The following is a 24,184-nucleotide window of genomic DNA, read 5'->3' as shown; positions in this document are numbered from 1 at the left end:
CCTTCCGATGATTCCCTCTTACAACTACACCAGTGTAGATCTTTGATTTCCGCTGTTACTGGAAATACAAACGTATCTGGGAACTTTTTCCTGTTCCAGTTGGCTCTCAGGTAATACTGAAGAGGTCTCATGTGGAGCCTCCCCAGAGAGACGAACTGCTCCATGGATGATAGGATGCCTTTAAGACTCTTCCATTTGTTGGCCGAACAAAAGTCCAGCTCCAATAATTTGTTTACTGTGTCCGAACAAAAGTCCAGCTCCAATAATTTGTTTACTGTTTCCAGACAATTTTCTACCCTCTTCGGGACTGGAAAAACTCGAAAAGCCCGAGAGTTTATCATCATCCCTAAATAAGGAATCTCCTGAGAGATTTGTCTTGATTGATGAGAAGACCCAAGTCCTGGGCTATGAGAAGAGTTCTTCGGAGGTCCTCTGTACATCAGATGAAGCCACTTCGCGAGGGGAGCCAGTACTCTGGTAAAAACTTGAGGAGCCATCGATAGTCCGAAACATAGGGCCCGAAACTGGAATACCTTGCCCTTGAAAACAAACTTGAGATACTTCCTTGAAGCAGGATGGATCGGAATGTGAAAGAGTGCGTTCTGCATGTCTATGGACGCCATCCATTCTCCCTGGCGAATGGATGCTAGAATTGTCTGGTTTGTTTCCATCTTGAAGGCTGTCTGTTGTACAAAGGCATTCAGAGCGCTTACATCAAAAACAGGCCTCCAGCCTCCTGACGACTTGGGTACTATGAAGAGACAGTTGTAGAATCCCGGAGAATAAATGTCCTCTACTACCTCTATAGCCTCTTTGTGACTCTCTTGACTTCTTGCGAGAGAGCTGCAAACCTCCCTGAGCCTGGCAAGTAAGCTGTCAATGCGACAGGCATGTGAACTATACTAAAACCAAAATTAAATGAGCTCTCTGGTGGGGCTGTTTGGGTCCTCTCCACGTGTGTTTAATCTCCGCACATATGCCAAATCTATAACAACAACAGAGAGATAAAACCATTTCTCCCATTACAGATATCAAATATCTTTTTTGTTACGCAGAATTCTAAGTCAATTACATAGGTTCATGATTGATAAAGTTTTTTATACAATAACAAGAAACAGAATCAGATTTTCTATCAACATGGCATCTCATTTTGGCACTGTTGCCAATATTTTACACAGCTCCATGTGCGTTTAAATCCACGGATAAGCAGCTTAAGACTGTCTCCATTGGGCACTTTCAGTGGTCACAGTATGTTTGGAGGCATTTCCCCTTTTTACAGTTATCTTGATTTCTTAATATCATAGGTAAAGAATAAATTAGTAAGCAAGGAAATATGAAGTAAAGCATAACACAGAGTAAGTTGGACGAGTGAGACAATAAACAATCTTATGCAAACAGATAACAATGATAAATGTACATCTACAAGTACTGACAAAATAGTTAAGATCAGGGTGGCCTTGTGCCAGCACGGGATCTTAGAGAGAGTGCCAATTCATTACTGTATACAAACAGCCATGATGTTTCTTCTCTTGTTGGACGAGTGAGAAAATAAACAGGGTGGCCTTGTGCCAGCACGGGATCTTAGAGAGAGTGCCAATTCATTACTGTATACAAACAGCCATGTAAATACTGTATGATGTTTCTTGTCTTGTTGGACGAGTGAGAAAATAAACAATCTTATGCAAACAGATAACAATGATAAATGTACATCTACAAGTACTGACAAAATAGTTAAGATCAGGGTGGCCTTGTGCCAGCACGGGATCTTAGAGAGAGTACCAATTCATTACTGTATACAAACAGCCATGTAAATACTGTATGATGTTTCTTGTCTAGACAAAAATGTTAAATATTTATAAATGTGTTATATATACAATGGTATATCTTTGTAAAAAAAAAAGAAAAATATGTTATTGTTTATAGGTTGTGGAGAAGAAATGGACTGAAGACAAATCCTAAGCAGGGCAGAATAGGAAGGAGATTAAAATAACTGGAAATGAAAAACAACCCCTACAATCTTATAATTATAGCCTCAGGGTTTGTCTCAAAGACATTCAAAGGTCTGTCAAGATGTTGTTTTGTAAAACTGGCAACAAGGCAGATCTTTAAATGCCATGGCAGAGAGGTCTCTTCGTGCTTGGTGGAGTATAGAGGAGGTCTGTCCACAAAGGGAATGATGTAGTCTTCCTTCAGGAAAGATACTATCCAGGATTCTGCTCCCTTCTTGCTCCTTCCTACCTGTGTATGGAGGACTACATCCTCACTTCTTGGTGGAGGATTTAGAGGAAGGTTTCTTGACGGAACGCTGTGGAAAACGGGTGCTTGATCTTGGCCTAGAGTACAGTCTGGATCGGGAGCTCCAAAAGGGAAGCGTCTGCACAGGCGTCGAAGTTCTAGAAGGGGGAGCCGAAGAATCCTTAGGACGTCTTGAGGATTGAGAGAGATGGTCCTGTGTACTCTTTTTCTGCAGGACCGAAGCTATATCTAGGATGGTAGGCTGAGGAAAAAGGTACATCTTATCCAAGGGAGCAAAAAGGAGCGCTGACCGCTGAGAGGGAGTGACCCCCTTAGAAGTAAAAGAACACCATAGTTCCCTTTTCTTTAATACACCCATGGTGTACAGACCAGCTAGCTCCTGAGAGCTGTCTCGAATTCCCCGTCTATACAAGACAGCACTCCTAGTAAATCTGAAGAGAAATCTTGCGGCACCAAGGTGCAATCTCTAATCTTGCGTGCTGGAGCACTTACCACCCAGTCTGGGAAGCTCATTATTTCAAATACCTTAAAAATATTTTTCAACAGATGGGCTAGTTATGAGGCCAAAAACATTATCTTCTCACACATGAACGCTGATCTCCTGGCTGAGTCTATAAGACTGGAGAAGTCCCCCTGGGAGGAGGCAGAGACTCCCAGGGAAGGAGCTTGCCCGTAGCATAGAAACGATAACTCATTCTAGAAAGTCTGGAAGGCGGAAAACAAAAGGTAGCTTTACCAAAGTCCCTCTTTTCCACAAGCCACCCATGTACTTCACTCAGCACCTTCTTTGCTGAAGAGGAGAGAACCAGCTTAGGTAACTTGGAAGAAGCAGTCGATGGAGCCTCCATAAAAAAGGTTGATGCAGGAGAAGAGGGAGTTGCTGGAGAAAAGAAACTCAGAAAGCTGGCTAAAAGGAATCTGCGGGGAAGAATAAGCTGACGAAGGAACATCCTGTTCTATTACAACTTCTTCATAAGAAGAAACAGGAGACAATGATTAACCAGCTGGAGTCTGGGTAGCTGGAGGAGCCTTCTTGAGTAAATTAAAATGCTGTCCAGTTTACTCTGGATTGGGTCAACTGCAGGAGGAGGCATACTGGATGAGGCAACTGAAGAAACACCAACATGCGAAGGAAGAGAAGTAGGCGTCAACAGGCGCTCTGGAGGAAGGGGCACCAGAGACAAAAAGCTACGAAGTTCGGACGCCAAAGGGCGCTCGTCTGCAACTGGAGGATCGGGTGCTGCCATGCCAACGGTAGCTGGTGGGTGCTCAGGCGCTAGCTGGAGTGCTGAAACTACTGGATGTTCAATTCCTGAAGGCAGACTCGATACAGTTGAAGAGGTTCTCTTGGACAAAGAAGAGCATTTATGAGCCACTTGATGCCTTGCTCTTCTTGCAAGGCACAGGTGGAGAGTCCACAAATTTCACAAAGTATGATGAACAACAAAGACCCTACAATACTGTATAACCAACAATTGATAATTTTCAAGTTATCCCACAGTAAGCATCAACTCTTAATAGTTTTTAGCCTAAACTGACGGTTCTTCACACAACATTCAGTTCAGGAGATTATCCAAAAATCCATCAGATCTAAAAAGGTAGCCAAGATAATCATTCTACGTAATTATAACCAAAAGTACAGAAGTGTGTTAAGCTGAGGTGCAACTGTAGAGGAACGAAATTCTCACCTGACAGTATTTGAGCGAATAGTAACCATCTCATAATTTCCTGCAGTGGGACTCTTGGCAATGACATTGTCATCCTCATCAATGCCAAGGAAACAGTCATTCACAGCTAACAGCCCTGTCTTGCCATCCTGGAAAAATGAAACAAGGCTAAGAATAAAACTTTTTACATTAACTTAAATACAGTATACTATATTTCTCTGCATGTTCTCCTTTACTGATTATCTAATTTGTGCCAAGTGGCCATTCATGGTAAGTTTGTTCACTGTGAGGGAATATGAAGTTAGTATTCCAGGTAAAACAAGTCTTTTTATTAAGAGGTGTTTTGATAGCAAAATAAGAGGTTATTTTAAAAGAAGGACAACAATGTGAGAGTTGATAAAAACATTTTAAGGTATTTTTCCTAATCACAGTCCTAAATTGCAAGTGTATTAACCTATCATTACCTTATTTTGTTATTTCTGGACTGACACATAATGAATATGCATATTCCAGCAAACTATTTAAAACAATAATTAAAAATAGTAAACAATAACAAATATTTTGAATGAACTCTAAATCTAAGATTTCTTTTATATACCAATAAACTTTCCTTGGGAATGAAAGAAGGATAAATATAACATTTCTTGTCCATATATAACAAAGAACGGGCATAAGTTTTAGAAACTAGAAAATATTGTCACCAACCCTAATGGCCTTATATAATTTTCATAATTTTAGCTGTGTTCATAATGGCAGTAATACGAAAAACAGTTTCATACTTGTAGGACAATGTCTTTCCTAACACTTCCTGACTATATGAAAAAACCACCAATGCTCTCAGCAGCAAAAATAGAGGACTATATCTTTCCTACCATTTCCTGACTGAGCACATGAAAACAATATTGATGCTCTTAGCACTAAAAATACTGGTATCAGCAACAAAAGGCAAAAGATTTACATATAAGTGCTATCCTGCCTTTTCTGAGTAACATGGTAGATGTCCCTCAAAACAGACATAAAGAAGTCCTTCACAACCACTCAGTATTAAAAAAAAATCAAAGCCTGGCCTACACTCAGACAACCACTGCCCACATAAGACAGATCCTTGAGAAGACATACAATAGCTTGGTCCTTGTCCTTTTAGCAGTTCTAAGAGAGTACCATAATTTAGAAAGATAAGTGTCTAAGATTTAAGTCAGTTGGAATAGTACCCATTCCATCTTTACAATTATCATCATTATTATTCAGAAGATGAACTCCCATTCATATGGAAAAAAGAGGAGGTAAAGGGAAATACAGAAAGAAGAGATCTCACCTATTAAAAAAAAATAACAAATTCATAAATAGATAAATGTCAGTAAATTATTGAAATGCAAGGAGAATTCTATTAGGGTAGTCATGCATTGCATCTTTGATTGAACTTTTGAAGTCCCATGTATGACATCCTCTAGGAGACTGTTCCACAGTCCAACGGTGTGAGGAATAAAGGAACTCTGGAACTGAGAAATTCATTGAAGGCATGTTTACTGCATACCAATGCCACTGTTCAGCAAATCTGGTTTCTCTCAAAAGGAAAAGGAGATTAGGGATCAATTGTGAATGTGAAAGATCTGTGTTAAAACACAACTTGTGAAAAATTAACAAATGGGCCCGTCTGTCGACAGCCCACATTTTAACTGCTAATATTAGAAAGCAGAAACCTACCACCATGACCCACTCTATCTAAGAGATAAACCTCTGGCAGAAGCAGACATCCATACCACTGAACATTATTCTAGTAAAGGAAGGACAAATGACCTAAAACAGGTTGCACTGATTTTATCACTGTAATTAATATATGAGGTCTTAAGTACAATACCTACCTTTCGTGCAGCATTTGCTGGCACTTTCATTAGATGTTTCTCAAAAGCAAGATGCGAGTCAAAAGTTATGCCTAGAATAGTTAAAGCTTCAGACTCATTCTACAGAGTCCCATCCACCAGAGGGGGAGACTGGGATGGAAAATCTGTACAGTATACGATCTGCTAATCAACAGTGTTTTTGTTTTACTGGAATTCAGCCTAATACCCACCATCTACACCATTCACTAATTTGCTCCATGTCATGACTGAGACTGAGGACAGCTTCATTTCTCATAAGTGGAGACTACTACACCCACAAGTATTGCATCATCAGCATACTGAACAATCTTGTTTTCCAGGCCAACAACCATAAGCTATCTCTTGTATACACTAGAAATAGGTCTTGGTTCACTAAAGATCCCATCAACAGCAACTCGTCGTTGCCTAGTTGTAAGGAAATCTCAAAGTAAACCTAAGCTATATCCACCCACTCCAAGATTCTTAAATTTATAAATAACTGCCTTGTGATTTACTAAATCGAAAGCAGCACTAAAATCTGTTTGAATTACTCTACACTCATAACCCTTATCAAGGTTCTCTTGCAAATGGCATGTCAAATCTAAAAAACCATCACAGATACCCAACTGCTTCCTATATACATATTGACTATCAGCAAACAATCCTATAGATTCTTTACTCATATAGTGGCTTTAAAATAAGGTTTTCTGCCTTTGGAGAAATTGGAGAGCACAGACAGAATTGAAATTGGTCTGCAGTTGCTGCAGTCTGCAGATATGTCATTCTTTGGAACAGGCACTATATTGCTAAGCTTGCGCTCATCCGCAAAGATAATAATATTAATAATGAGTTATTTATTTAAACAACTTGAGTCATATTTCTAAGTCAAGGTTTGCACTAAGGATTTCTTTTTAAATGATAGGTGAAGATTAAAATAAAAAGGGGGGGTTGAACAGCTGTGGACTGAAGGGTATTGCAAAGAAATTTTAGTATGGTCTACAGTGAACTGCCCATCCAACTGTACACAGCACCTCTTAAAGGGAGGGACAAACAAACATAACCCTCATGAAAGTAGTCATAACATGACTACAGCACAACTGCAGAAGACAATATCACAGTCAAACTTTACTTCCTGGAAGGAGCTGGAAACCCTGCCATGAACGAACTGCCCAGAATACAGTAGAAAACTGACGAAGAAAGGGATAGAACCAGAAGAGTGGGAAAAGCACAACAATACACAAATATTGGAAATTACAGATGAATAAGCTTGGGCATGCCATGAAAATACTGAAGGTGCTCAAAGTAAGACCAAGAAAATCTGTTAAAGCTGATGATTGTCAGTATGGCATCATGCTAGATAAATCAACAACACAGGCAGTCTTTGCAATGAAGTCCATTACAAAAAAAGCTAATGATTTTAAAAAACCATGACACAAAATACAGTGAAGACAGTGACAGCTACCCCAGAAAAAAACTGAGACAAATGTACCTGTCCGTTAAAGATCAGCCAAGAGTCTTTGCTGTTTATCATACTAATGGCAGAAACTAAAATGGAGTACAGAAAGGGAGGCTGAACACTCCTGTGTACAGATGACCTTTTGTTAACAGCAGTATAAGAGGAAGAGGTTGAAGAAATACTTGAAAGAATGGATGAGTGGAGTCAAGAGAAGAGAACTGAAAATAAACAAAAGCAAAACAAAACTTGTGGTCACTGAATGGAAGCAAAAAAAATAATTTTGGGGAAGTGGCCCTGTGGATGCTATGGGAAACGAATTGGGGTGAGTTCAATATTGAATCTCAAATGTAACAAATAGTGTCACAAAAGATGTTCAAGATTGAAAAAGACCCATGAAATAGATTTATGACACTTTTATAAAAACTAACATAACATTGCTTCCCCTTCAGACACCAACATCAACACTTACTTCCACTGGCCAAATATTTAGTCATGTAACAACAACAATCTAGTTACTGTTTGGTACAACCAAAAATCATGCCAACTAACTCTTGTCAGATAACTCAAAAATAAAGTACTTCACTATTTTTCACTGTAAAGCTCACATATGTAAACACAGATTTATACCTGGAATATTGGTTGCCACATTTCTCTTGGCCCAATAGCATCAGCTCGTCCAACAACACGACCTGATCCATCAACTCCAATATACTTGTTATATCCTGATTTGAATGCAATGCGGTCATCTCCAGCTGGTACTGCTGTCAGGACTTCTTCTGGTGCTGGTCCATCTCCTACATGCAAAAAATATTCATGACAAAAAATTTATATGAACAAATGAATATAAACAGTGCTTGACTTGCATAAATGGTAAATTTTTAACCAGACCAAAATTAGCCTTTTTATGTAGTGTTTTTTCTTTAGAAATAACATTTAAAATAATTTTTCACTATTCACAAAATAAATTTATAATGGAAAGCAGGAGACTGAATTTTTCTTTGTGCAATGATTTAAAAAATTTCGTGACAATTTTATGCCACTTTATGGTCACAGTGCCTGTAGTTTTTTACTTGAAGTGGCCTTCAAATCTATTGTAACAGCACAGTGGCTATCCTACACAACTCCTTGCAATAAAAGCTATTGTGTTAAAAGTTCACCTTTATGGTTGCATTCTGTTAACCCTTGCACTGCAGAATTAATTCTGACTCTCAATTCCAGCTATGTGTAATTTTAGCACCAAAAAGTAAAAATGCTCTCTTTTAAATAAAAATATTTTTTATAACATCTTCAAGCATTCTTTTTTAGGACTGAGCATTATTTTCACTTGGAAGTAAGCCATTCTGTCTTTAAAGATTATGAAAAGGTGGGAAAATCAGAAGAAAGTGGTGTAAAAATGGGAGAAAAATAAAAATCATGTATGCAGGATTCTTATATCTTTCTTAGTGACAATAAACAATATTTTATAAGATTATGTGAGTATACATCAAAATACATCAAAATGTAAGATAAATGTGATTTCTATACCAAGTGGTTACAAAAAAAAATTGTGGAAATGGCAAAATACAAAATACAGTATTTTTTCATATCTGCAGTAGGGACCCTAAGCATTCTTATTGCTCACCATCAATACTTATAGAGTACTATATTCATATTTATCATATTTAACTCTGAAAAAGCTTCTTGTGTACTTTTATATGTGTGGTATACCTCAAACCAAGGGATGATACACAAAGTTGGCTTCTCCAAATATTGTTCACAGTAATATATGGTTTGCTTCCTTCTACGCTTTCCTTTACTTTTTTTGACATTTACTTTTGGCAGAATGGAACACACTAAACACTGTTGTGATTTCTGTCCCCTTATAGTGATTGAAAATGCCTCTCATTTAGTCTTGCACCCATAGGGTTTGAGAGGGAAAGTTTTAAAAGGCCAGTGATCACCTGACGAACATAATCATTTGTTCTCTGTAACTGAAACTCCTTTGCTGAGAATAACGTGAAATCGAAAATAATTGCTTTATATACTAAAGAAATATACTGTGATACTGCAATCTTAATTATACAGGCAGTTCCTGGTTATTGGCGGGGTTCTGTTTCTGAGGGTGTGATGATAACGGAAAATCAGCGATTTCGGTGATTTTCGGGGGTTATCGGCGCCGAAAAGTGCCGATTTTCAGTTATCAGTGCCTCTGTTAGGTATGTATCAGCACCAATACCCAATTATCGGCACCGATAAGCGTAAATCGGCGATTTTCGGCGCCGAAAATTGACAATTTTCGTCGCTAGACAAGCGCCATAAAACCGGATCGCTGTTAACCGAGCCCGCCGTTAACCGGGGACTGCCTGTACATAAAAATTAATTTCAATTTTCATCAATAAACAAAGCCTGTTGTTCGACAGGTAGGCTACGCTTTATTATGTCTAACAAATGTAAATAAACCTTCCCTTCCACAAGAAAGCTACATTGTCAAGAAATACGTTAACCCTACAAAAAATTTGGTTTTATACGGCACAAAAAGCATCTTGCCACCACACAACATAGTTATACAGTCCAACCTTGAAAATCCAGCATTCTGTCCAAAAACATGGCTTCATCATATACATTAAGTATAGTGCAAGATGTATTTTCAGTAGATTACACTACTGAAAATACATCTTGCATTAAGTTAAAAGTTAGCTTTTAACTTAATAAACAGACATAGAAGCCAAAGTTTATTTGGTTAAATGCAAGTCTTCATACATTAAATCAGGCTTACCAACATTGTGACTTGTCTAAGAATTCATCACTATTTCTTATAATTAACAACCATTTACTCCTGGTGCATGACATGGGCATAAACAACAGCAAGTACTGACATAAACAACTGAATTGAGAAAAACCATTTGTCAATGTCAGTTACCATAACTAACACAAGCTTATTAAGGGTTGTGTTACAGTTGTTGGCTTGTTAAAAATATGCTAATTTTCAATGTGACTTCCATAAATAATAAAATAAATCTTTATTCATCCTTCACTCAATGGAGAGGAAAGTGTTAAGAGAGTACAGTATGCCACTAAATTTACGGTTGTAGCTGTGGCTGAAGAAACGAATAATGTGCAGGCCACAAAATGTTTTGGAAGAGCCAAAAGCAACACCCGATACTGGCAAAATCTCAGCTTTAATTCATTTAATTTACTGCATTAATAAGTAAAGTAAGATGCATTTTTAAACTCTCCTTTGATAATTTACATATAAAATGAATCTCCGAAATGCGTTTCATTTTGCAACTAATGGCTGCGATGATATCAGTAAAAAGCAATCAGCCGATGATTTTAAGAATGTAAACATTAGCAGAATGCAAATGGCTTGCATTTACTATGCTCATACATTATAACACAATAATATGACAATGATGTGTGATATATCAATGCATACAGTACATAAAACAACAGTTTTGCTAAAATTAAATCTGCATATAGGTGAGTCTGCGAATCTGGAACTGCAAATAGGCAGGGGTTGACTGTAGATGGCTTAGACAAGAAAGCAGCAGCTGTCAGCAATCCACCTCAAAGGGTCACTCGATGTGACATCAGACTCCTTGTCAAGCAGAAAGTGGCTTTGACTGAGTGGATGTTGGACAAACCCTCCTTTCAAGTGATTGCCAATCTACTTCCATATCAAGAAGCAGGCTTGTTTGCTACATGGGCGAACCATCAACTTCAGTGTTTGTCTCCAAACCTGGACTTTCAAGGAAGAGATGCATTCCTACAGGACTGGAAGAAATGGAGGGCAATCTACCTCTATTCTCCATTGTCACAGACTTTGAAGGTGTTGACCTCCAATTGAACCAAATACCTAGTGGCTCCAAAAGTGGGCCAACAGTTATTCATTCATGCTGCTAAAACAATGGGTGAGGAAATTAATCTCTTTGCTATTCGTTGTTTTATTCCAGCCAGTAGGAGGGAAAGTAGTCTATACATCCTTCTTTCTGAGCCATGACCTTCATATATGGATTTTTTAAATCTAGTCTACTGTGAAAATTATGCATCTAACATTGCTAGTTACCTGGTGCAGAAGCCAAGAACTTCATCTATCCATCAATACCAGTCTGTATGTCAAGTGTCATTGACTACCTCGCAAAGAATACATGTAGATTGGAATATAGAATTTAGACCAAATGCCAAGCACTGATTCTATGAGGTCATGTAGTGCTGAAATGGAAATTGACTGTAAAAAGGTTTGAAAGGTGTAACAGGAGGAAAACCTTGCAATTGCACTATGAATTAATTGTTAGGAGAGGGTAGAAAGTAAGATGGAAAAAAGAGAATATGAACAGAGGTACAGTAAAAGGAATGAAAGGGGTTGTAGCTAAGGGTCAAGGAGATGCTGCAAAGAACCTTAAGTAATGCCAACAGTGCACTGACGGCACTAACCCCCTGTGGGGATCACAGACAGCTCAGTTGAAATTGACTGAAGCATGCTCGAGGACATGCACCTTGCTCTAAGGATTTAGCATAGACTGCAATACTAAAGTCTTCAGTTCCATAGTTCCATCCTCCTCAGGTCCTCTGCACTGCAAAGTCCTCCTCCTGTGAAGGCCTTTATTACCTGATATTTGAGTAAAGTTCTTCAACTCCTGTCCTCTCCTCAATTCAGTGGTCCTAATATGACCACAACCCAAATACAGTACTCCATAAGGTGGTCTTCTTGAGTGCCTTGGTGTCAGGAGCCTGGATCAGGAACTTGACTATCTTAGATGGGGACAACACTTCTTCACCCACACTATTGTTTCCTGGCCCATCATTCCTGACCAAGAATGAGGACCTGTTGAAGAGGAAAACTCCTATTGTTCTGCGCAAACCAGTATTACATGCCACTCTCACTACAACGGCTGAGAATTATCTTAGTTTCCCCTAATTAAAAAGAAAATGCAGACCCCAATCCTTCCCTAAGTCACATGACATCTAGAAGGTGGGCACTTCATTGGCTTTTATCAAAAAAGATCCATCAGTAAGAACAAACCCTTCAAGCCAGCCCTAGAGAGTTAAGAATATTAACTCAATGGTTAGGTTAAACTATTTATGTATAATAATAATAATAATAGTAATAGTAGTAGTAATAATAATATGATGATGATGAAAATCACTATCCTAAGACCCCTTCCCTAGTTATTGTGATATAAGTGTTAAAGGGAAAACTTTTATTGTCATGTGGCTCTGCCACCTACATCAGTGTTTCACTTATGTCACAACCTACAGTGTTTCACCTTATGTCACAACCTACAGTGTTAACATCCATGGGTCTGCTATTCTCTTGTGGAATTATACTTCAAGAATGAATAATTGTTGCACGTACATGCTTATGCACGGATGCTTTAATATTATGCTCTGTGAGATAAATAAAATCTAGAAAATTTTAAGTTGAACAGGCCAGTCATCTCAGTCCTTGCAAGCATTCCTCTTTAATGGGATACATAGTTACTCACAAAAAGCCAAAATCAAATGACTTACCTACCACAGTACAAGTAAATGGAAATCTTGAACATTACAGTGCTTTTACCTTGATCATGTGGTGCTCCAGCAGTAAAAAGTCCATTGTCTAATGCTCTTACATACATTGGTTTGTCTCCAAGCTGGATTGCAATTGATCCAGTAATCTGTTCATAAAAAAAAAAAGAATGCTAAATAACTGAAATGCATAGCAGGGTAAATAAAATAGTTGACTTGAATGAACGACTTAAAAATAGTGTGCATTAACTCATTTTTATCCTCACAACATAGCAGTAGAAATTACAAAAGTATAACTAATAAAGATATTACAAATACTGAAGTAACTCTGATTAACTCCCCAAAATTAACATATTATTTTTTGCATCTCCTTAAGTCAGTAAGGAGAAAACAGGAAAATCCCTCTTAGATGTCTACGAGGTTTCGACAGGATTTTTATTTCCTTTTGCATTATGTGAATTTATTTATAAATTTACGAAGCAACTGGAGGGAGGGGGATGGTTACATACTGTAAAGTAATTTCTTAACAAAAACAAAAACATGAGTTAAATTGTCAGATTATATGTTACCTGGTGTTCAAACTACTATGGTCACTGACACAGCGTGACAGTTAAAGGTAAGCACAATGAACCTAGGGTACTCAGCACTTTTTTTATTGTTTTATTATAAAAAAAATTTGTATCCATCTTCCAAACACATCCTCTTATATTACCATTGATTTTGTGTGTGTTTTTGCATGCATTTGTCTGACATCTGCTATAAACACAAATACTGGGACCATCTGTACGACATCGGGTCACATACAGAAAAATAAAAGTAATATGGCTTATTGCAAAGATGCAACTTCATGTGAGATGTTGAAAACTAACTGAATCCAAACCTTGCTTATCAACCTGGTTAAGTTCCAGAGACTACCTTCTTAGCCTAAGCAGAATTAAGGTAGCCTAAGAGTATGTGCAAATTTACTTTAGGTTACCATTCTAAATTTATTCAGTCCACATATTTATAAAGATCTTTTTAATGCTATCTTATTAGTTTTAATAGTATTCCTATCATCTGAATCAATACTGCCTAGCATAACTATCCAAACTTGTTTAAGGTTTTGCTTTCCTACAAGGGAGTCATATTCAACTACTGTAAATGGTTTCCTTTCTTATATCCATAAGCATTATCCATTTATGTAGGACATTGCCTACATACCATTTAAATGTAACTGGTGACAGTTCCCAGAGAATGCACTTGCTAATACATGTAAACACATACACATAGGATAAGAAACAAAATAATATACATTTTCATAATAAAATTTCTTATTTGGATACTTATGTACTGATAAATTAACTTATATCTCCTGCGTTGATAGGCGAGTCGGCATTCAAACAAAAAAGAAGATCGCTTGGCTGACCTGGAAGACTGTCTAGTTCACCAGTTCCATCATCAGGTGCATTCAAATGTATTAAGCTCTAGTCAGAATTCTCCTTAACAGCCTACTAAGAGGTGGGGAGGCTGAGCAGAATGTCAATTTAACAGTAGGTAAGTATCCAAATAAAAATTTTTATTATGAAAATTTATATTACTTGGGATGAACCTTCCCTACTGTTAAATTAACTGATTCCCACATTGAGAAAAGGACAGTGGGTACTGCAGCTAGACAAAATTCCACTCAAAAACATTCTTACTTGATCTGGAATCCTCTCTGGGTAATGCCATCAGAAGGTGGACTCCATTCGGGGTGCAAAACCTTCATGTGTGTGCAGCTAAGAGTAGCCTTGTGGAGAAAACCACTTCTTCTTCAGCCAGCAAGGAAGAAGTGAACGTGACTGGACCCCTGTGCCTGGGTCCAAAGGCCCTATAAAATGAGTCACTAAAAATAAATACAGTACCTTTATGATACAAAGGTATGCTCCTACACAAAATACAGTATGTACCTTCATGCTCCCCAAAATATTAAAATCCAGGATTTAAAACAAAGAACCTAAAAGATTGCTTTTCTTCGGTTCAGGAAAAAGACTACCCGCTACTAGTAGCAGACTAAGGGCTTTACTGTTTTTAAACAAGATTCTGCACACTTAAGGTAGTGAGTGGGCAAAACCAAATTGCACTTCTGCTTAGCTGCATTAATCCCACCCTCAAGCAACAAATTGTCATAACACTAAATGAAGTTGCAAAAGCTCTCACATTATGAATGTTTACCTTCAATAAAGGTAATAGATATGGAGCTAGTTCTCATGCACTAGCCTAATCAACCTCATGTTCTTTGACAAAGACGTTCTAGGTGTCTAAAACCACAAAAGAAAAGGTTAACTTTGCTTCTTCCAGGCTTAACCATTGACAAAGACATTCTAGGTTTTCTAAAACAACAAAACAAAAGGTTAACTTTGCCTCTTCTAGGCTTAACCTTTGACAAAGACAACTAGGTTTTCTAAAACCACAAAACAAATGGTTAACTTTGCCTCGTCCAGGCTTAACCTTTGACCAAGATGTTCTAGGTTTCTAAAATCACAAAAACAAAAGGATAACTGCCTCTTCCAGGCTTAACCTATCTAAGTAAGTTTTAACTGCCCAACAGGAGAGAGAAGTGTTTCCTCTTCATCCCAACCAAAGAGGTTGAATTGAATTCTTACAGTTCTCTGAAAAACTTAGCATTAACGTCATTCTCAGCTCTGAAGGCAAAATGATAAAATAACATTCCCTTTACACCAGCCTTAAGGAGAAAGCTTGCAATAAATTTACTCTTTAACTGCCGATAGTACCAAATAAAAGGAGATTTCATAATATAATACTGAATAAAAGGAGGTTTCATAGTAAATAAATCAATGGAACTCATCCCAGAGGCCCAAAAGAATCTGCAGATAAAATTTAGACCTGCATCTAAATTCCACAGAAAGACTGATACTGAGTTGAAGGGGCTTCCATCTTAACTGATCTCAACACCTTAAGGTGCTCATCATCAACCAGATCTAATTGCACATGACATAATACCAAGGAAAGTATGGAATAGCAACCATGAAAACAGACAGCGAAAAAAGTCTTATTATTTCTAAGAAAGCAGAGAAAATTTGATGTCTACAAGGTTTCAGGTGCTGAAAATTCCTCTAGAACGGGCACCCTGAGCAATACACAAACCGCTGCTTCTGACACAAGGCCATGATACCTTTGAAAATCCCCTTACTGGGAGGAGACAGTCGAGCATCTACAAGCAGTTAAGAGTGAGATACAGAAGTTAGTGGAAGTGCATGGAGTTCCGTAGTTTGAGTTGATTTCCCCTTAACGGGAAAGTAAGAGAGACATCGACCGAGAGAGCTAAAAAGTTCAAAAAACATTTGCTCTGAGGTTACTAGGGCTCTACAAGAGCCCCCAAGCAATTCTTGAACTATAAATTGCTCAATACTTCCTTAGAGTAGATGGAGGGGGGAAAGCCTATGAGTCTGAATCAGGCCAAACTTAAAGAAACACATCCACTGCTCAAGCCTGAGGGCCCTCAAAGGAGTAGTAATTGACTGGTGGTTACTGTTCATCTGCATACTAATAAGTCTACATTTGAGCGCTCCTCTAATCCCACAGCAACTGTCAAACTTGCGGATGTAATGGCCACTCTGTAGGTAGTTTGTTCTTTCTGAATCCCCAATCGCCAAAAAACACTATCCTTCCGCAGAATGAATTATCAAACCAATATCATGTCGTTCATTTCACTCAAAGAAGCAGACTTTCCACTATGAGTTTGTTTCTGACCAGGGATAAACCTGCTAGGCATCTTCAATGGTCTTTCCATTGCCCTGACATCTAGTAAGTTTACCAGGTGTAGTGTTGACCATTCTATGTTGTATGTAAGCGTAACAACACTAGTCAAAATTCTTTGTTTCATGTTACATGACGATGGAAAAAACCTGGATGAAGGTTTACGAAATATAGAACCTGGTGACAATGGTGGTCCTGGATTACTTACAAATTTAATAAACATAGCTGCAAGTCATAAACTCTTATGCTGAGATTGCACTGTCATTGAGCCTGATTATTCTGACAAAATCCCCAGTGAGGCCATGTTTCCTAACAAAGAAAGTCCTTACCACTTAGGAAGCTTCCTTCAGGGCTAAAATTCAAGAGGCAAGCCTATACATCTTCTGACAGACAAGCCTGCATATTCAAGTATCATCACCACATCACTAGATAAGAATGAGGAGGAGTTAGGGAAGTCGAATGAAAATCATAATGCACAGAGACTGAGCCAGGTGAGACAACAGATCCTTGCCTTTGGAATACTGTCAACAGAATTGGCCTACTGGGACCAGTGACTCTGTAGAAAAGATTTCTAGTTCCTAAAAATCGACATCATCCACCTATGGGCAACGAATTTCCTATGAATACTATAGAGGTGCTTTACACGAGCCCAAACAAAGCGCCCTAACCAGCAATAACTCCTGTAAAGACACCTTGAAGGAACTTGCATGACTGAGGATGTACTGATATGAGAAAATGTCTCCTGCAAGCCAACCAAAGCATCTTATCATTCTTTTTGGAAAGTCACTAAAACCATGGTGGAAAAACCAAAAGCATAGGGACAGATACATAAAGTTATTCAGTCTCAATGTGTCCACTAATGGTTGCCAATCTTCAATTGTTTATAGAGCTAGGAAAAAAGTCAGAGGTAAAAATCCAGCGCATTTCCTCCTGGTCCATTTCATTCACTCTAATTTACAACCTCCTACTAAAGAACGTGAAACTTCTGCTGGAGAAGACAAAGGAACAGCTATAGGAGACTAAACCAGTGGAAGGTAACCTAAAAGGAATCATAACTTTCCTTCACTGCCTCCACCAAGTGTGGTTCTGTTCCTAAGTCTCTCCAAGGATGCCAAGAGGCTTGCAACTGGCCATCTACCAGAACCTGAGGGCTGAACTTATCCCTGAAAGGTATAAAACAAGACTTGTACTAATATATCCTCTCTTATCGCCTTCACCTGTGCAGCATAAGCCTTTACTACAGATAGAAGCATAAGTGTTCTCACTTCTTCCAAACCGAGTTAGTATAGGCATGAGAACACTAGCCTGCACTATCAGAAACGAGTTAAAAACTAATGCTCTTCCTCACTAAACTCCAGCCAACTCCACAAACTCTCTAAGCTGGCACCAAAACGTAAACTGCACTAGTTTGGCATCTCAACCTATCTAAGCTGATGCAGAGAAGAGGCAAAATACTGAACAAAAGTTCAATAAAAGATGAAAACTTCAACAATCTAAACTGAGACTGTTCAAGCAAGTCTACAGCACTTGTCAGTCTCGAGTTCATCTCTTCACAGGAAAGATAAAAGAAAACCAAATCTTCAACCAAAGACTGTTTAAGCGCCGATGCACCTGCATCACAAGAGGCGGTGCTTTGCGACTTCATAAATAACCAGAAGACAAGCCACAGCAGGACTAAAGCGAGCTTTGTGCACTAGAGTATGAGAAAACTTACTAAACGCAGTCTAATGAAGGAGAAAGCTTGGGTATTCTTCTCCAAATACTTAAAGGGCCCCAAAATACACGAAGACAACCGAGACCTATTCTCTGGATGGTCTCTTTCCTCAACTAAATGAGGATACAGCAAAGCGCAATGCTCCAGCAAATGCCAAAAGACCAAAGGAGATTCTTCCAAACAAGATCTTCTTCCTCTAACTAAGGAGACATGGCGACAGGAGCTGACTCCTCGCCATGCAAATCTGACCCAAAGGAAAAGGAAACTGCGGGAACATTAAACTGCCGCTGTTCCCCAGAGAAGACACAAGGCAGCAAAGCCGAAGACAAGGCACAAGCAGCGCTACCATTCATCAAAGAAAATGGGGATCATAGGGAGAAGAAGGGGCTACACTCACCCCACCTACTCCCCAAAGTGACTTGATGGGTTGCAGAACATTCCTAACTGACATGTCATTAGTACTAAGGCAACCAGAATAGCATCTAGCTTGGAAACCACCAAAGAATCAAAACCATAGTCTGATGAGAAGAAGAAACATTAACAAAGCCAGAGGAAGATAATTCACCATAAGCTGAAGAAACAGCATGTAAAGAGCAAACAGGAGCAGTTAGAAGAATAGTTATGAAAAACTTACACCAAGATGTAGCAAAAGACAAAATAGGATTAACAAAAGAGTCAACATAACCAAGTTTTGACAACTCGCTACAGGAATACTATCACTAACAATGTCTAGATCTACCTTCTTACTCTTATCTGTGTAAACAATTTCAAAACTATCCACTAAAGATGACGAGGTTGAAATTTTATGCAATGATTTACGTTTACCAATGCGGTCCTTAGGCGAACACGTTAAATGAGATTTAGACCATGAAAAGGGAAAAGTAGGTATTGGAAAGCACAGAAGCCCATCACCCCAGGAACCGACCTGGTTCCCTGGTAGCTGACTCTTTCGCAAAGTCCCACTATCACAGGGCAGTCCAAGGCTCAGGCTATGAACAGGCGAGGGCCCAACACCTTACTTCTATCGGAACGTGACAAAGAACACACACTATGGGGGGATTTGGAACAGTTCCTGTCACGAACTCAGTTAAACTTGTAATCAAACTTGAAATAAGGTTAACGTCTTGTTCTAACTTCTTAATACGCTTTTCCTAAACCGAAAGGGGAGCAGAAGGTGGAGCTACAAAATACTAGCATTATCAAAATGCCTAGCCTGAGTAGGGATAGCTACAGATGAAGGGACATTAGGTAGGGAAGAACTGACAGGTTCAAGTCCTGACCTAACTAACTGCTTTCGCAATCTGTCAGCTTCCCTTCTTTCCCTATATCTGACATATTTAAGCATAAAGTCCTCAGACCAATCCTTGCATTCCTCACATTTAGTTTCAAGATCACACTCTGTACCCCTGTGGCCAGTACAAACCGAATGTTGATCTACTTCAAATTCAACATCCTGCTTACATAAAAATCATTCCTGCATAGCCTGATGTTATTGGTTTTGCTTCTGGTGGAAGACACCCTAGGAAAATCAAATGACAATACCGTAAACAGGTGCAAAACAGCCAAACTTCACAGAATACCAACAATTGCCTATGTGCAATGGCAGCTAGGAGAATTCTGACTAGACCTTAAAACGGTTTAAAAGCGATCTTCTTTTTTGTTTGAGTGCCAAGCCTATCGATGCAGGAGATATAAGCTAATTTAACAGTAGGTAAGGTTCGTCCCAAATAATACAAAATTCCAAATAATACAAAACTCTCTCTCTCTCTCTCAGGCAGTAGGGAAAACACTTTTAATGTCAAAATGTGGCCCATTTGTCTAAAAAATGGAACTGTTTATGTACTTTGACTCCCTGAACTACAGTTTTTGTATTTTTAATTCTAAACAAAAGTTAGAAACCTATTCATATAATTTTTTTACGGATTCTGTATAATGCTTGAAAACCCTATTAGCAAAGTGCTATGCTTACCCTTTAATTGTAGTCACATCCCTCTGTACAAATATTATTAACTGCTAATTTGTGCACTGATAACTCCAAAATTTGTAGCTGCTTGTATATTATAAGAAAAAGCTAAATGTTACAGTACTATAAAGTACATAAAAATCAAAATTCCTTATTCATACATTTTAGTTGGAAATTAACTTTAATAATACCTTATAATGATTATACTTGGTGTGTCCTTGATAGTGGTAAAAGACCTCAATGAGAACTCTAGGATATCTAGACAACATCAAATACAATATTGCTACTGTTTATTAATAGAATTCATCAAAAATGATATTTTTATGATAAAAATAAAGCTTTGTACATACTACCCGCAGATATACTTAGCTATAGTCTCCTAATGCTCCCACAGAATTTCAAAACCGCGCACACTAACAGGTGGAAACAGGTGATCAACCATACCTGCCGCTGGGTGGCGGGATGAACCATTCCCGTTTTCTAATCAGATTTTCTTCCACCCGTCTCCTGAGGGGGAGGCTGGCGGGTTATCATCGAGTATATTCGCCGGAAGTATGTACAAAACTTTATTTTATCATAAAATATCATTTTTGTACATGCAACTTACCCGTCAGATATATACTTTAGCTGAATGGCAACTTCTTGGTGAGGTAAGAGACAGAAATAACTAAAACGGGAAACAAATATATGTTGTAGGATAAACAAAACCATGGTTCTTACCTGATTGGGCAGAAGACTTTATGGATACTGCTCATGAGTCTGCTTGCCTCAGGAGCTTCAGCGAGATGTGACCTGTGACTGACAGCCCTTCTGGATCGTACAATGGGGATGACCCACTAACATACGAGCCTATAGCGATCGTGTCAAAGGGGGTTGACCACTTACATGACCCAGCCTACACCTGAATCGTATCAATGGGGGGGCTATCCTCTTTACATGACAGAGCTAGGTGTCCATACAAATTACATGAAGACAACCAATCCCGACTACCTGATCAACTAACCTTGTTAGTGATAGAATTGGAAAGGGGAAGCAGACCCATCACCCTCTTCAACCAACCATAAAAACACACACCACCAAGCTTAAAAAAACAACTAAATTAACTAAACTAAATAGATTGATTCAGCTCCTGTCCCAGCAATCGAATCGCAGATACGACGCTTCCTAGAGAGAAGCACTTATCATAATGCTACTCTAATATTCGCAAGTACGAGATGCGTAATCTGAATTACACCTCCAATAGGTTGCCTCTAAAATAGACTGGAGAGACAACGTCTTGTGAAAAGCCAAGGAAGTAGCAATGGCTCTCACTTCGTGTGCTTTCACTCTAAGGAGCTTAAAGTGCTCATCCTCACATGAGATATGCGCTTCCTTGATGACGTCCTTAATAAAAATGACACATTCTTTTGAGACTGAAGGATTCCTGACAGAGCACCAAAGACTTTCAACCGATCCTCCCAGAGATTCCCTTCTTTTCTATGAGAATTTAAGGCTCCTGATTAGGCATAGAGTCCTCTCTCCAACTCATGTCCTGTCACAGAAGAAAGACCTTTTAATTCAAAGGTTCTTGCCAAGGTTTAGAAGGATTCTCATTCTTCGCTAGAAATAATGGTGGTTTAAAAGGAGCATATAAACAACCTCCTTAAACCAACTTTTGTCGTTTCAAGGCTTGTATTTGCCTTCCTCATGCCGAGGCAAGGGCAAAGAGGAAAAGTGACTTCCTGGTGAGGTCCCTGAAGGAAGCTTGATGAGGAGGTTCGAATTTTTTAGACATTAAGAATTTCAAAACTATGTCTAGATTCCAACTGGGAGGTTTCGAAGTCCTGAATTTTGACGTTTCAAAAGACCTTATAAGGTCATGAAGGTCTCTGTTTTCCGAGATATTCAGATCTCTGTGTCTGAAAACCGAAGATAACATACTCCTGTATCCCTTTTTGACTGTGATACAGCAGGTTGCAATGTTCCCCTCAGAAGATAAAGAAATCAGCAATGTTTGTCACAGAGGTACTGGAAGAGGACATTCATTGGTCCTGCACCATCTTTCTAAAGACTCTCCGACTTCGACTGGTAGACGTTAAGGGTTGAGGATCTTCTGGTTTTGCAATAGCCTTCGCAGCTTTGTGCGAAAACCCTTCGCTTCTGACTCTCACACCGATAGTCTGAAGGCAGTTAGACTGAGAGCGGGGAGATTCTTTAGAATCTTGTTGAAGTGGGGTTGTTTGAGAAGAATGTTCCTGTGGAAGCCGTATCTGGAAAATCACTATCCATTCCAGTACCTCTGTGGTTCAGTCTTGAGTCACAAAACGAGCTACCAGTGTCATCCCAAGGCTTCTCCATGATGCAAACTTTCTCACCACTTCTCCTAGATCTTGAATGGGGAAAGGCATATCCGTCTAACCTGTCCAATCTAGGGAGAAGACTGGGAAATTATTGCAACTGCTCTCGGTCCGATATCGAGAGCAGTGTCAGCTCAGACTCCAGTGGTTGCAAAGGTTTCCATATTCGCCTTCCACAGGTTCCACAGTCTTTCGCAGACTTCTGAATGAGAGTTCACCTGTGGAAGGACCTGGTCCTTCCTGCTGGAGAAGGTCGCACACCACATTCCTCTCCCGTACACCCAGAGAGTCTGATCCTCCTCTCCTGAGCCCATAACAGCAATTCGCGGCTGCTTCGCAGCGGGAGAAGGAGTGTGTTCCTCCCCTGTTTCCTATATGCTGTGGGCAGTCGTGTTGTCTGAGTTCACTTGGACTACTTGTCCCATGACAAGGAACTCGAACTTGATGAGAGCCAAATGAATTGCTGGATAGCTCTTTCTGTTGATGTGTGCCAGTCACCTGGTCTTCCTCCCCAGGTGCCTGACATCTTTAATCTTCAGTGTTGGCTCTCATCCCGACTCCGGTATGCCTGAGAACAACACCAGGGTAGGGCTCGGTAACTGAAGAGACAGTCCTTGGTATACTTCGAGGGTCTAAACTACCAGTTGAGATCCTTCATTTTGTCCCAAATTTGGAACAAAGTCATAAGTCCTGAGAGACTTCTGTCCCAACTCTCTCTTTAGAAAAACTGAAGAGGTTCAGGATGGAAGTTTTCCTAAGGAGACGAACTGTTCCAGCGAGGAAATGGTCCCCAGCAAACTCATCCACTCGCTTGAACAATGTTTTCCTTAGAAAAACACACTTTTCATGCAGCTTATCTATTCTCTCTGGGATGGAAAGGCCAGAAAACCCGAGAATCCATCATCCCCAGGTAAACAATGCTCTGCCGCGAACAACCTGGGATTTCTGGTGGTTTGGCTAATAGTCCAAGGGACTTCGGCCATATTTAGGTGATCGACAAGTACTCCAGACAACTGTCCTTTGATTGAGCTCGAATCAGCTAACGCTTTAGACACATTGATATCCTCACTCCTCTATGAAGTCAGCGCGTTAATGCTTCCTTAAGATGCCCGTGGAACACTTGTGGGGCCGCTGAAAGACCGGGAAGCATATTGTGGGACCTGAATTGAAAAACTTTTCCGAATCACCAACCTCGTGAACTTTCTTTGGACGAGGGATGAATGGGAATGTGGAAGTAAGCGGGCCCTGCAGGTCCAGGGAGACCATCCAATTTCTGGACGAAGGAGTTGCAAGAACCGAGAGGTAGTTTCATTTTGAATTTCGTCTGATTATGAAGAAATTCAGGGCGCACATCCAGAACCCGGCCCCAACCCCCGGGAGGGATTTCGGGACCAGAAAAAGACGGGGTTGTAAAACCCCGGGAATGGAGGTCTAACTGCTCTCTATTAAGCCTTTTCTAACATTTGTTCCACCGCCAGAAAGCCTGTTCTTTGATGGGATCCTCAGAAGGGGCGGATAACCTCTGGGAGTTGAGGTTAAGGAGGACTTTCCTGAAGGGGATAAGGTAGCTTCTTCTAAATGGAGAGGGACTCAGCTGTCCGCCTCTCTCTGTGCCCAGACCTCGGCGACCAGCAGTCTGGCACCCACTGTCGTCTGGGAGTACTCTGCTCTTCATTTGTCCTTCTGATAGAACGAGAGGAAGACCTTC

The 24,184-nt window shown here is 39.5% G+C and overlaps 1 protein-coding gene across 1 annotated transcript in view; it reads right to left on the bottom strand.

The window, feature by feature from the left end:
* FRG1 (FSHD region gene 1) overlaps window positions 1-24,184 on the bottom strand; it is a 51,526-nt gene that overhangs the window by 5,315 nt on the left and 22,027 nt on the right. Inside the window, exons 3-5 of the mRNA XM_067119133.1 lie at window positions 12,778-12,874; window positions 7,866-8,032; window positions 3,945-4,072 (exon numbers count right to left, since the gene is read on the bottom strand). Of these exons, the coding sequence (XP_066975234.1) occupies window positions 3,945-4,072; window positions 7,866-8,032; window positions 12,778-12,874 (392 nt within the window). The remainder of the gene's footprint in view (window positions 1-3,944; window positions 4,073-7,865; window positions 8,033-12,777; window positions 12,875-24,184) is intronic.

This window comes from Macrobrachium rosenbergii, chromosome 16, assembly GCF_040412425.1.
Source record: "Macrobrachium rosenbergii isolate ZJJX-2024 chromosome 16, ASM4041242v1, whole genome shotgun sequence".
NCBI lineage: Eukaryota > Metazoa > Arthropoda > Malacostraca > Decapoda > Palaemonidae > Macrobrachium > Macrobrachium rosenbergii.
This window is presented reverse-complemented; position numbering and strand designations above follow the sequence as displayed.